Source organism: Tigriopus californicus, chromosome 9 (assembly GCF_007210705.1).
Source record: "Tigriopus californicus strain San Diego chromosome 9, Tcal_SD_v2.1, whole genome shotgun sequence".
NCBI classification, from domain to species: domain Eukaryota; kingdom Metazoa; phylum Arthropoda; class Copepoda; order Harpacticoida; family Harpacticidae; genus Tigriopus; species Tigriopus californicus.
In genome coordinates, this window is record NC_081448.1 from 6,010,151 (window position 1) to 6,022,531 (window position 12,381).

At 42.7% G+C, this 12,381-nt stretch overlaps 1 protein-coding gene across 5 annotated transcripts; it reads right to left on the reverse strand.

Moving 5' to 3' along the window:
- Window positions 1-3,753: 3,753 nt before the first annotated feature.
- On the reverse strand, window positions 3,754-10,906 carry LOC131886017 (sodium- and chloride-dependent GABA transporter 1-like). 5 transcript variants are annotated; one of them, XM_059234227.1, is made up of 12 exons: window positions 10,773-10,906; window positions 9,378-9,872; window positions 7,176-7,310; window positions 6,985-7,113; window positions 6,787-6,916; window positions 6,328-6,463; window positions 5,508-5,746; window positions 5,225-5,441; window positions 5,010-5,162; window positions 4,720-4,923; window positions 4,469-4,639; window positions 3,754-4,155 (listed from the first exon to the last, which is right to left on the reverse strand). In XM_059234227.1, exons 2-12 carry the CDS (start codon window positions 9,733-9,735, stop codon window positions 3,982-3,984), a joined length of 2,046 nt encoding a protein of 681 aa, XP_059090210.1. In that variant the 5' UTR covers window positions 9,736-9,872; window positions 10,773-10,906; the 3' UTR covers window positions 3,754-3,981. The 5 variants fall into 5 exon arrangements, with proteins under 5 accessions (XP_059090210.1, XP_059090207.1, XP_059090209.1 ...); XM_059234224.1 differs by lacking the exon at window positions 10,773-10,906 and adding an exon at window positions 10,556-10,739; XM_059234226.1 differs by lacking the exon at window positions 10,773-10,906 and adding an exon at window positions 10,452-10,739.
- Between the last annotated feature and the right edge of the window lie 1,475 nt (window positions 10,907-12,381).

Here is a 12,381-nt window from a genome sequence, read left to right on the forward strand (position 1 = left end):
TTCGTCTTGTTGCCATTCAACTCAGCCTTTCTGGGTTTCTGGGTTCTCTCGCCTCCGTGTTCCTTACTCCGCCATATACACATTCAAACGGTACTCTTGAGTCTTTCTCTCTGGTGTTCACTGTTGATATCTCAACCTTCTGAAAGTGGGGCTTCTCCGCCAAAGAAGACGTGGAAGAGGTTGGGGAGAAGCAGGAAGAATGGGAGAGAGAGAGAGAAAGTGTGTATGTGGGGGAGAAAATGGACGGACGGACGGACGGATCGGTGGGTGGGTGACATGGTAACCGTGCTTTGTGGAAGGCTTTCCCGGTGAGAGGTGCTCGATGATCATTTTTGTTTTGTTAGTGTCATATGAGAGTGAAACTTATTAGCAATATAATAAGGCAGCCCTTTAGAAATCTTAACTTTTCGGAAGATGTCCGAATAGAAACTACCACTCTTGATTTTATCCTCCCCAACTTAGATCGGACAGGCCTACAGCCAGCCAAAGGCCCAGTAGGACATTCCATCAATTCATGTTGTTAATGAGATGATATGCGTGTCAAGATTCTTGGATGATATGACCCTGGGGATGGTGTAATGAATGTTTCCCATGGCGCAAATGGATTTCACCACCGTCCATGCTGTTACACTGTCGGCTCAACCAACCACATGAGTTTGACATTATGGTAAATATTGTAGCATACCTCTCACTTTCTCACAAGTTCGTTAAGATAGCCAAATTTGTGAGGTTTGGCATGGGCTCCATCCCATTTGGTGAACTTTCTTGACAATTCTTACTCTACTATCGACACAATACGTACACACGCCACTAGTGATATCTAGTTCCCGCTTAGTCGAACAATGGGATCGTGAAGTAAAACTCTGAGGTTTTGTAAATCAAATCAGTTGGTTGACGGGAAAAAAATCGCCATCTTTTCGAAAGCAAACCTGATGGTGAATCGAGTTTAACCCCGCGGGTTTTCCCATGCTTATCATTCTCGTTTACAATTTTCCTTCTTGATCGTATGAACACTTGCTTGTTTTGAAGATTTACCCACAAACCTCCTCTCTGGTTTGATACACCCTTTCAATATTTCTTCCAAAACATGGAAGAGCATGTCAAAGCACTTTCTTTTCCTTAGACATAGTTAAATCTAACGTATTTCAAGGGTCTTATGGTTTTTGGTTCCTTTCCACCCCCATGTTGGATTTGGCGACTAGAGGCTTACAAGTTCTCCCGGATACGATAAATCACTCCTCCTGGCATGGTGTGATTCATTAATGGGCTTATAAGGAACCACATGTTGAGCTAATCCAGGGTTCATTATCCCAAGGACGGGCATTAGAGATGTTGCCAAAGAAAATGTTGTTCGCTCTTTGCTACGTCCCTTCGAACATCGCATTAAGATCATGTAGCGACAAGTATTACCCCGGGCTTATCAACTCAACGCAGGATTTTGTTCGTGAAATGAGCACATAGTGTTTGATTGCCACTGCAATTAGAGATTCAATGCTCACAAAGTCACAATTTTGACTCACAATATGTCTGTAGGAATCCGTTGTCATTTCCTCACAGGGTCCTTTTTATTTATACGGTCTGCTCTTTTTTCCTCGGCCAGCCTTTCAGTTTTAGGGACACATCAAAACTCGCTCCCCCAGGCATGCTGACCAAACCGAGGTCATTTGGGTTCGGGGAATGGGGGCTTTGGCCCATGTGAAATCCTTTTGGATCTTGGCCATTTGATCGAGGCCAGCCATAACCAAATTTCCTTACCGTGTTTGACCAGGAGAATGGAAGGCTCGTTTTACACGTAAAGGCCGGGGGAGAGCGATCTGAACGGAATTGATCTGCTCAAAACTGAACGGACCACTGTCACGGGAGTATGGCTGCTCCCAAAAGCAATGAAGACTAGACACTGCTGTACCGTACATCCGTCTGCTCAAAACTGAACGGACCACTGTCACGGGAGTATGGCTGCTCCCAAAAGCAATGAAGACTAGACAAAAGTTATCATTATGGTCAACACCCCGATCTCCTCATTTCCTTTCCTTTCCCCGTTCTATGTCCGTGAAAAAGGTCCCTGGTATATTTTGCACCAACAACAACCTAAAAGGACATAAAGGGGCCCAGAAGATCTGCAAGGTAGCAGAATACTGAAACTGAATGTGAAATTCAACGTCCCCTATTTAAGTGTCACGTCTCCAGTAACCGTAGCACATGATAATCTTTCGAAACGAGGGAAACTTGCCAATCCAAGTTGACTCAGGAAGAGGCGCGCATTAGGCTGTCAATCCGGGATGTGGAGGCTTTCCCATCAGTGACTCCTTCTCAAAGAGAGTGAGACTTGTGTTTTAGTAAGCCTCTGTGATGGCATTCACTTCATCCAATTTTCGAGTCACGGTCTAGGCGTAATCCTTATTAGCTATGGAACCAAGGAAAAGGAACACGCTTAGTCGGTCCTCTCAGAGCACGACAGATTCTCGGATCCATAATGGACAAAATTTGATGCTTGGCTAGTGCATGTGATTTATGACTAACTGGTAAACTGAGCACAATAGCTTGCTTTGGATAAGACGTTGCCACCCACGTTGGTCTGCAAAGTATTTTGCGCGAGTAGATCTCTTAGACATTTAGTTCAAGCCGAAATCACTCATTAGTTCAGACTGTTATTGCTATTGCGAAGTTACGTGAAAAAGCGGATCGGTATATCTACAGGGTGTCCCGAAATTGAGTCCCTCTTTTGAATCTGCACGTCTTCAACATCAATCAGCTCTTTTGCAAAGGATTCAACTTAACAGCTTTGAACAAACTAATGAAAAGTAGCCGCCTTACATACCAACCTTGATCAGCCATCGGTTTAATGATTACACCCTGACACAGAATTTCGTTCCCGCTGGTTTTTTGATAATATTTACAAGCACAATAGATCTGTAAAGAATACCTTTTATTAAGACTTTGAGACGCATGTATTCTGATTTTTTTGGTTATTTTTCTTGGTATGTTCCCCAACAAGTTTTGGAGCTTTTCCGCCTTCAAATTTGCGACGTCTTTTCGAGCCTTCTCTGGAGGTGCTCAATGGTAGATGAAGCCTGGGCATTGAAAACTATCACATCAATTTTGACCATACACAATCGAAGGTATTTTGTTTGGGGGAGCTCCCACGCCATTCCTACTACCTCTTAAATAATCAAAAAAACGTCATCAAGCCATCAAAAGTCAGCCAATGTCACTTGACGTGGAGCAGGTTGAAGATTGGACATTGACAACGAACAGAAATGGGGGATCGATGGAAATTAAATCGAAATAATACCTTAACGGACTATTTCAACATAGTCAGAATAAGAGATGCTACTGGGATAATAATAGTTCAAGACCGCCATATATTTTTCCAAATTCAGGTTGGATGAATCACTGTAATTACCAGTTTAACAACAATGCAAATGGCGACCGGAACGAATTTATGTGTCAGGGTGTAATTGGAGTGTTGGAGATGTTGGACCACGCTCGATTGCTGTCTCTCCGTCACTGAAGTTATTAAATGTAACTTTCATTGAAGGGGTCTCCAAAATTGAAGCCAGGCTCAATTTAGAGGGTTGGTAAACTATTTGATTTAATTTATCTCATTTTTCAAAAACATAAAGAACGGGCTGGACTAAGTGAGTCACTTTTCTGTGGTATGGTTTGTCTCACGGATTTTACCTTTCCCTATGTACAGTATATGTAAAAAAGCCAACACCATATTCATACTAGTGTACACTTACAGCAATCAGAGATATTTAAGAAGCTTCTATTTCGACCCAAATGTTAGGTACCCCATTGTTAGTACCTATGAATAAAGTAATTTCGGAAATATACAGATACACATGATTGACACGTTGCATTGAACACTTATTGAGTGTTTGGCTAAACCTTTGCATTGGCACCACTTTCGATTTGGACCTGAATGAATCTAAGGCGGGAAGAGACAATCGGAGTGACAGCAGACCCGCTCACGTTCTCTCACTCAGTGGTAGTGGTGGTCACGAACGATTCAGGACGATGAAGGCGGCCCATTTCGTATTCCGTGTTGTTCCGTTGCAAAAGGCCAACTCCAGATTCCGAAACGTGCAAGTTCTGGGGATTGGTCTTCACTTTCAGACGGTTAATGTTGGGCGTGAATCCATCTCGCATTTTCTGGAACGACAACAACCTCGATCAAGAAATAATGCCTTTGGAGTTGAACGAGTTTGAACGTTGAAAAGTCTCGTCCAACCGGTGGAATTAAATAGGCAAAAAACCCTAATATATTCTAGTGCTGTACCATGGCTTTAAACATTTTAGAATGGTGCGTTTTGAACTATGGCCGAAATTTAAAATCTTGTGTGAATCCCGATTGCATTCGATGCATGTTTGTCGAGTGATTTAGAAAATATGCACCCAAAAACTGAACCTACCAAATTCTTATGGGGTTGGTTAAATTGACAACCCCATTGAATGGATCTCTCACCTCTTCGAAGGTTCCAGGATGAGTAATTAGGTAGTACAGTGCATAGCCCGGTACGCAACTCATGGATGACAAGCTTAGACACAATCCTAGGATCTCGGCCCACTTGGGATATTCGTAGTCCTTGCCGTAGGTCACGGGCTGGTAAGAGATTACATAGAAGACGAACACCGTCTAGAATTGCATGGAAGGGAAACGTTGAGCTAACAAAGAAAAATGAGCCAAGCCAAATCTCAATGGAAAAAAGATCCTACTATCATGACGGCGGGAGCAAAGTACTTCCAACAGAGATACCAGAACTTGGATGGGCGATGAGTCGTCATTTCCTCGACGCAATCACAAAACCTCTCAGCTCCGAAGAACCATCCAATGGCGATGGTTTGGAAGAAACAGACCCATAACAAAGACATGCCAGAGGCTGAATAGAAATCCATCAGTTGGAACAAGAACACTCCGCCCTAAGAAAATTTCAGGGAACAGATATTAAGAGGGGAGAAGGAGGACTATTTTGGCAGACGGTAAGCCAAGCATCCCGAATTGTTACCTCGGTACACATGGGCAGACCTAGAAGGAACATGAAAACGCACAATCCCATGGTGAAGAGTCGTCTCCGCTTGAGCAAGACGTCAGGCCAATTGTCCACAATTCCGGTGACCAGGGCCTCCACGTTGCAGAACTCGGAATCCACACCCAACACCTGAAAATCCACTCAAGTCGTTTGCATCAAATTTGAGGGGGATCCTATCATCGTTCATTTACCAACAGCATGATGAAAAATATCATGGCCCAAGCCACGGATCCCGGTAAATTTAGCACCAAATCCGGGTAGGTGAGGAACACCAAACCAGGTCCGGAATTGACCACATCGTCAATGGTAGTTTCCTGGATGTGAGCCATGTAGCCCAGAATTGAAAAGACCAACACTCCGGCGATCAGGCAAGTAGCCGTGTTCACGATGCAAGTGATGATGGCATCCCTAGAATGAAGTCCATGCATGTGGAGTCTATCCAAACAAAGGGGTTGAAGAGGATTCCTATCATACTTATAACAATCGTGGTGGAATTTGTTATATGATCCCAAGGCAGGCAAAGCACCCATGCCCACACTGTAGGCAAAGAAAATCTGCGTGGCTCCGTCGATCCACGTGCGTCCTTCCAGCAATTTGGGCCAATCCACCTTGACGTAGTAGGAGAGACCGTCGATGGCGCCATCGAGGGTGACTGCACGTGCCAACAAAATGAACATCACAAAGTAGGGGAACAAGGCCGTGAACCAAATGATCTGGAAATGATGAACATTGAAGAAGAGTGAGTTGGAACACACGGTTAGGGACGTGCAACGCCAAAGCTCACAGCATTGGCTCATAACAGAGGGAGGAAATGTTATCAATATGGAACATGGGAACAAATTTAGGAGCATCGAAGTAAAACTCAAGAACGAGGTTTTACTTTTTGACAATATGGATTTGCGGCAAGTTGTGAAAGTGATACATCATATACTGAGTTTGTTAGCCAGGACAGGTTTTGACAAAGCCACGGTGATGATAGATAATTCGAGTTCATTCGAGTACATGAAATAGGGTATCGGAAAAAGAGGCTTGATATTGATTAGCTGTGTGGCTTTGAATCATTAGCTCGTCACGATTCATGGTGGTTTGGCCAAGGAACGGTAGAAAAGCAATAAGGCAATCATATCAAGTTAAGGAGCTCGGAAGAAGCCAATCACAATATTATTTCGCCGCCGTGACGTCAATTGTCAAGGTGACTGAAACTCAATTTGGAGGTAAGTCCCAAGATTGGTTTTGATGGCTAAACTAATTAATTTGAGATCGACTCAATATCGGTCAAGGGTTCTCGACTAACCTTTCCGCTGGAATGGAGCCCTTTCCAGATGATCAGGTACACCAGCACCCAAGCCAAGAACAGAGTTCCAACAAGTTCCCATTGCATACCACCCAGACCGTGTTCCAATCCGGCATTTTGCATGAGCACCCGGTGTCTGAAATAAGACGAAATAACTTTATGAGAATCGCTAGTCATTGATTGCAATAATCATCAATCATTCCTTTAAATTCGTTCAATTAAATCTAAGTTCGTTATAACACGAGAAATGTGCAACTTTTTTACTGTCCTACTCAAGCATGGCTGTTTTAGAAAAATGCTTCAAAACATCTGAGTTCCATGATGCACTTTCTAATGCAACAATAACTAGTTTTTGCTCAAAGATATACCACTATAGTTCAATTTTTAGTGTTGTGCCTAAGTACAAATTGCTACCGGCATTAGCCCTCCATCGGTACTGTGAATATGTAGTATTCTTACTCCCAAAATTCTTCCACTGGCGTGGTTGTTCGGTTGGTGGCAGTTTTGGAATGGTTGGCGATGCCAATATCGTTGAAGGTCATGTTATCAGGAGAGGCTCGGAAACAATTTGGAGTGTTCCACCATCCCTCTGGAAAGGTATGTATTCCATTTGTATTGGCCTGTGGCGCCGAACAAAACTAACGGCTTCATACTCACCACACGTGTCCCAAGGAAGATCAGGGATCGCCGTAAAAGATGCTATGAGGTAGAAGAACGTCCAAGCAATAATGACGCAATAGTAAATATCGAGGAAAAAGACCACAATCATGGTAGCCATTCCAACCCCTGGAACAGAAAAGCAGGCGTGTTCACTGAGAACGAAATGAAGCAGGAAATGAAATATCCACCTTTGAGCATAGGGCACAATTGAGCAACTAATGTCATTCCTCCTGAGCCAAGGTATTGTCCGATGGCCACTTCTTGGAAGAAGATCGGAATGCCGCAAAAGATCATCGCAATGAAGTAAACCAGCAAGAACGCGCCTGAAAAGAAGCAATGACATTTGACGATCTTGGCACTGACTAAGCTCACGTCCCATGGACCCCGGTTACTGCACCACAGGAGAATCAATTCTAAAAATCCATCCCAAAAATCAATGGGCATTCTTTCACGCTTGATGAACTTTGGATAAAAAAATAGATTTGTGCGTCAGAGTGATTTTGCTCGTCAGTGTTTTACAGTTGTTGTTTTCTCATTCCCATGCAAACTCAAGGCGTTATTTGAGTAATTTAGTCTTTGCGACCGAATATAAAACATTTTCTGCCCTAGGTCTACAAAAAAAATTAACTTATTAAACTTGTGGTTTTTGTTGTTGCAGTTGTATAAAAGCCAGTCTATTACCTTTTGACCACATTTATAATGTTCCCAATGTTTTTGCAAGTAATTTTAGATAGTATATGTCACTTTAGCCCATAGAAAAGGTAAAAGAGAGGGAACTGATGGTTTAGCGTATGTTGTGTTGCCGACATGTGGGATGTCTTGCGGTCAATTATTTGGCAGCCTATTAGAAGAAACGAAAAGCCTAACGAAACAACGTACTATGGTCATGATTGACGTCCAAGGGTTCATGAAATTGAACGCCTTAGAACGTGTCGTCAAAGAGAAGCATCTCTTTTCTCTCTGTTCCTCTTTCTATTTCACACAGTTGAGTCGCAAAACTTCTTGGCAATCCATATCCTGGTGGCTTTCACTTTCGTCATCAAAAAGTCGACATTCACATTCCTTTGAGCAGGAACTACGTGTACCTATGTACAGCACGTTGATGTGCTGATGGTGGTCATGGGAAACAAATGTCTCATCTTTAAAGGCCTACACCACGGTCATTCTGAGGATTGGTGGCCCAAAGATACGCCATAGTAACTGTGAAAGACAACTTGTCCAGACAGCATCGACCTTGGGGGATGATGAAATACTCTTCTTTCTTATCTTGATGCCGGTTCCTGGGCATCGAACGTCAATAACGTAAAAATCGCTGTAAGTTGAGACGGTAATTTTCGTCTTAATTCATATCCTCGTATGTCTAACTTGTGAAAGTGTCTTTCTTGTTTGTTCTTTTGCTTTTAATGCCTCACGGAGAGCACGAGAGACGGAAAGACATCCTGTGACGTATGGAGCTTTTCTGCGTATGATCATGTGAAAAAAAGTTGTCTTGGAGAATTCAAGTGAGATGTTTTCATGAATTTGAGTAATATGATGTACGGTTGATGAAAGAGTCAAAAGCAACACCTCTTTCTCATGGTAAATATCGTAAATATGGCTCATGGCTGCAACCTCAGGAAATAAGGAAAGAAGACTTTGAACGTCATACAAACAGGCCTTGAACCGTTGCGGAAAAAAAGTAACGCGTTACCATTACCGTCACTTTTCAGAAAAAGCAATGTGTCACCGTTAGCGATACCGTTACTTTTACAGAGAAAAATGGCCTAAATCGGGGAATAATAAGTTTTATACAATCTTTTTAACGTTTAGTAAATGTGATGTAATGAATATTTTGGGTTTCCGCCATGACACTAGTAATGACATACGTCACAGAAAATGTAAATTGATAACCTTAGTCGCAGCCTCCCGTGAATATTTTTTTTTGAACCCATCTGTAACAAATAACTCACTGCATTTGAGACAGACATATCAAAAATTCGGGGATGAAACCTTTAGACATTTATTCTTTTCCTTGTTTAATAAACAAGAAAATAACAGTAAAGTGAGGGTTAACAAAAACTGTTCCGTTAACGTTACTTTTTCAGAAAAGTAAAGCGTTACTCAATCCCTGCATACAAATGTTGTTTGTCTATGGCATTAGCTGAAACTCTAGCAGATTAATTCCAACAAATTGCCTTCAGTCAGAAAAGGGATATTGAAAGTGCTAGATTCGCTCAAACCCAAGACCTCCTCCGGCAATTCCAACGTTACGGTAAAATATTGACCTTTACTTCTGTTAACCTATCCTCAGGTTATTGGCCTCTCGTTTCAAAGGCGTCATGGATCGAATCGTCCTTGTTTTGAGTTTAGCACCCAAAGCTATTCGAAAACCAGCACAAAATGAGCCATACCTCCACCGTTCTTGTAGCAAAGATATGGGAATCTCCAGACATTGCCCAATCCCACCGACACCGAGATGCAAGAGAAGAGGAAGTCCCACTTGTTTCCCCATTGTCCTCGCTCGTGGCCGTCCTCTCCCTCAGTATCACCGCCACCGCCTTTGCCAGCCTCCTCGCCATCGGGCAGAATGATTTGTGGAATGTTTTGTCCAACTTTGAACTCGATGAAGTGGTCGTCGTGGTTCTCGTCTTCATCTTCATCCTCGAACCCTGTCCCCTCCTTGCGTTTCTTGCCCGAGAAATAGAAGGTGTTTTTGTTGTCCGCCTTGGCGGGATTGGTTTGGGCCGTGGAAGAGCCCGGAGTGGTCATGGTGCTTGGAACGTCGTTGAGCCGAAATCAACTCAATGGGAAGCGCAGCACTCCTGAATGACAAGGTCTTGTTGGGGTCCACAAAGTATTCGGCCAAGAGGGGCAAGGAAATGTATCGCCGGCTCATTCACGAATTGCTGAAATATTGAAGTGTCTAATTGATTTCTTTTCGCGTTGTGGGACAATCGATTCATAAAACGGTACAAATTGATGACAAGGACGAATGGATTCAGTATCTCAAGTTATGCTGACATGCTTGCAGATAGCTGGGAAGTGACTGCATTTTCAGCCAAAAAAGACACGCTCGAACATCCTGTATTCCAGTCACACAAGCGATCAGAACAATTTTGGACGGATCACTTCTCAATGATGGAATGGACAAGAAAGCCAAGTTTTTTAGTAAACACATTCCCTTTGCTCAATGCACTCTTACTCTCCCTCTCTCTCTCTCTCCCTCTCCTTCTATGTGTTTCCTTTTTTTCCTCTGTCTCCTGAGAGGTGGTACAACTGCCTCAGATACAATCATGGAACACGTGGAACATGCATAGTTGACTCAATCCAACTGGGAGGACAATTCTGCACCTGGATCAATGGGCACTCACATGACCAACCGATGAAGCCTATCCAATCCGACACTATCCTTAGGCACTTAATGATCCAGATGATGATGATGATGATGATCTAGACTTTGTTGTTGTTACCGTTGTTAATATCACCTCGAAATCCAGTCAATTGAGCGGAAACGCGACTCGCAACGTAGAACCCCCTGCGTTCCTCGGTAAACAGTACGTATTTCAGCCGACCTTTCTCTTCCACGCACCTGAAGCCACTGTAGTGTGCACCCAACGGACTTGCATTGAGCTACGGAGTTGTTCACTTTTTCTTCTTCGTCTTCTTCTTTTTCCCCTGAAAGTGCTTTCAAATTTCTGTCCTGGTGGATGGGTGCGTGGTGAGTGCCTGTCTAGGAGGCTGAAAGGTCCGCCATAGTTTACTGAGGCCATCGCAAAGAGTCGTAGAAGTGCAATACTCGTACGTACTTAGCATTTCCCTCCTCGGTAATCAGTCCATGAGTATTTTGGCTGCTAGCTTTAACTTCGAGCGTGTGGTGAGAAAGTGGGAGCTAGAGCTCTTCGGTAGAACTAGAACTTTGAACATATAAACAGGCGTAGAGGTACACACACCGGCAGAGTTTGTGGAGGAAGCACGCCAAAACTTGACACCAAGATTCATAGATACTTTCTTCAGGCTAACATAGTAATATGATCTTTAGGTTATGAACACGATAATCTAACTAATCATAGGGATCTATGAAACTCGGTGACCAACTTTCCATTAGGGTCCAGAGATGGCGCTGGAGGGATGAAAGTCTTGAGGCCCAACAGAGCCAGCCAGCCATCTTTTGTCTGTGGTACACGTCTCTCTCTACACACGTCTATACCGCCATACCGGGTGTCGAGGATAAGATTAGACAAATTTGTCACTTTCACATAAAAGCATCATAAATTTCTAAAAAGGTAATTTTGAGAGCTAAAATTCTAACATGTTATAGGTTAGACTATGTAAAATTTACGTTATTTTTTGACATTTTTTTTATTTAAAGCTAAGTTTTCGAAATATGATCCTTTTGAAGCAATGACTTTAGCCAATCTGGTCCGAAAACAGTGACAAAAAGTGCGGATTTTGGCTGGAAAGAATTTTCAATGGTTGATCAATTCGACGGCCAAAAACTTTAGTTAAAGGGGATCTTTCTTTGCAAGTTTCTTTCTGAATATAGGACAACACAGCATAGTCCAGAGTTTTAAGATCTGGAGAATTTGGGGGGCCATAGTTTAGGCCTCCAAAACAGCATGACCTCATTATCCCAGTAGGGGATTGTCCTTTTGCTGAATGAGCAGGAGCAAAGTCCTGTTGCTATACAAAGGGCCAATTTTATGCTACCCATCTCATCCAGGGTATCACTGTAGACTTAAAAACCTCAATTTAGGCATCTGCATTAAGTCAAATCCCTCTGGCAACCAGATTGGAGATCCAATCCAATACATCACATTGTTTTGCTTGGAACTGTCTTGATCCATCTTTTTATTCCAGCTATCACTCTTGGATATCTAACTGCTGGTGTTCTTGCATTCCTAGGAGGGGGATTATGGTCACCTTGCCAATCAAGACAGTTTTTGACATCGCAAATTGTCCGGCGGCCACTTTAAGGTTCCAACTTACTTCTTTAGAAGTGTATCCCGCACACAGCAAAGTTACAATGGATTCTCTTTTTACTTTCATAGATTTCAGCTTTGACTTTTTTGTATTTTTGTTTACATAAATGAAAAGAGCGGACAATGACCAAAAAAATGAGATAAAACTCACGCAACCTTGAAAGATTTCAAGGATTTTAGAAAGAAAAAACTGTGTGTTTAATCTTATCCTCGACACCCGGTATACTGGTGGGTACGAGGGGCTTTCAAAATCAAATACATTCGCTGTATATATCTTTCGAGATTGGTGTAAGAGCTTAGGTTGCAAAACTAGAAATCAAAGTGAACCTTGATTTGAATTTTTATCTCGCCCATGGCATGTTGACTAGCGAAGGAATCAAATAAATTTTCAAAATCATGATTGCCAGAAAGCTACGAAAGTCAAAATACCACCCTG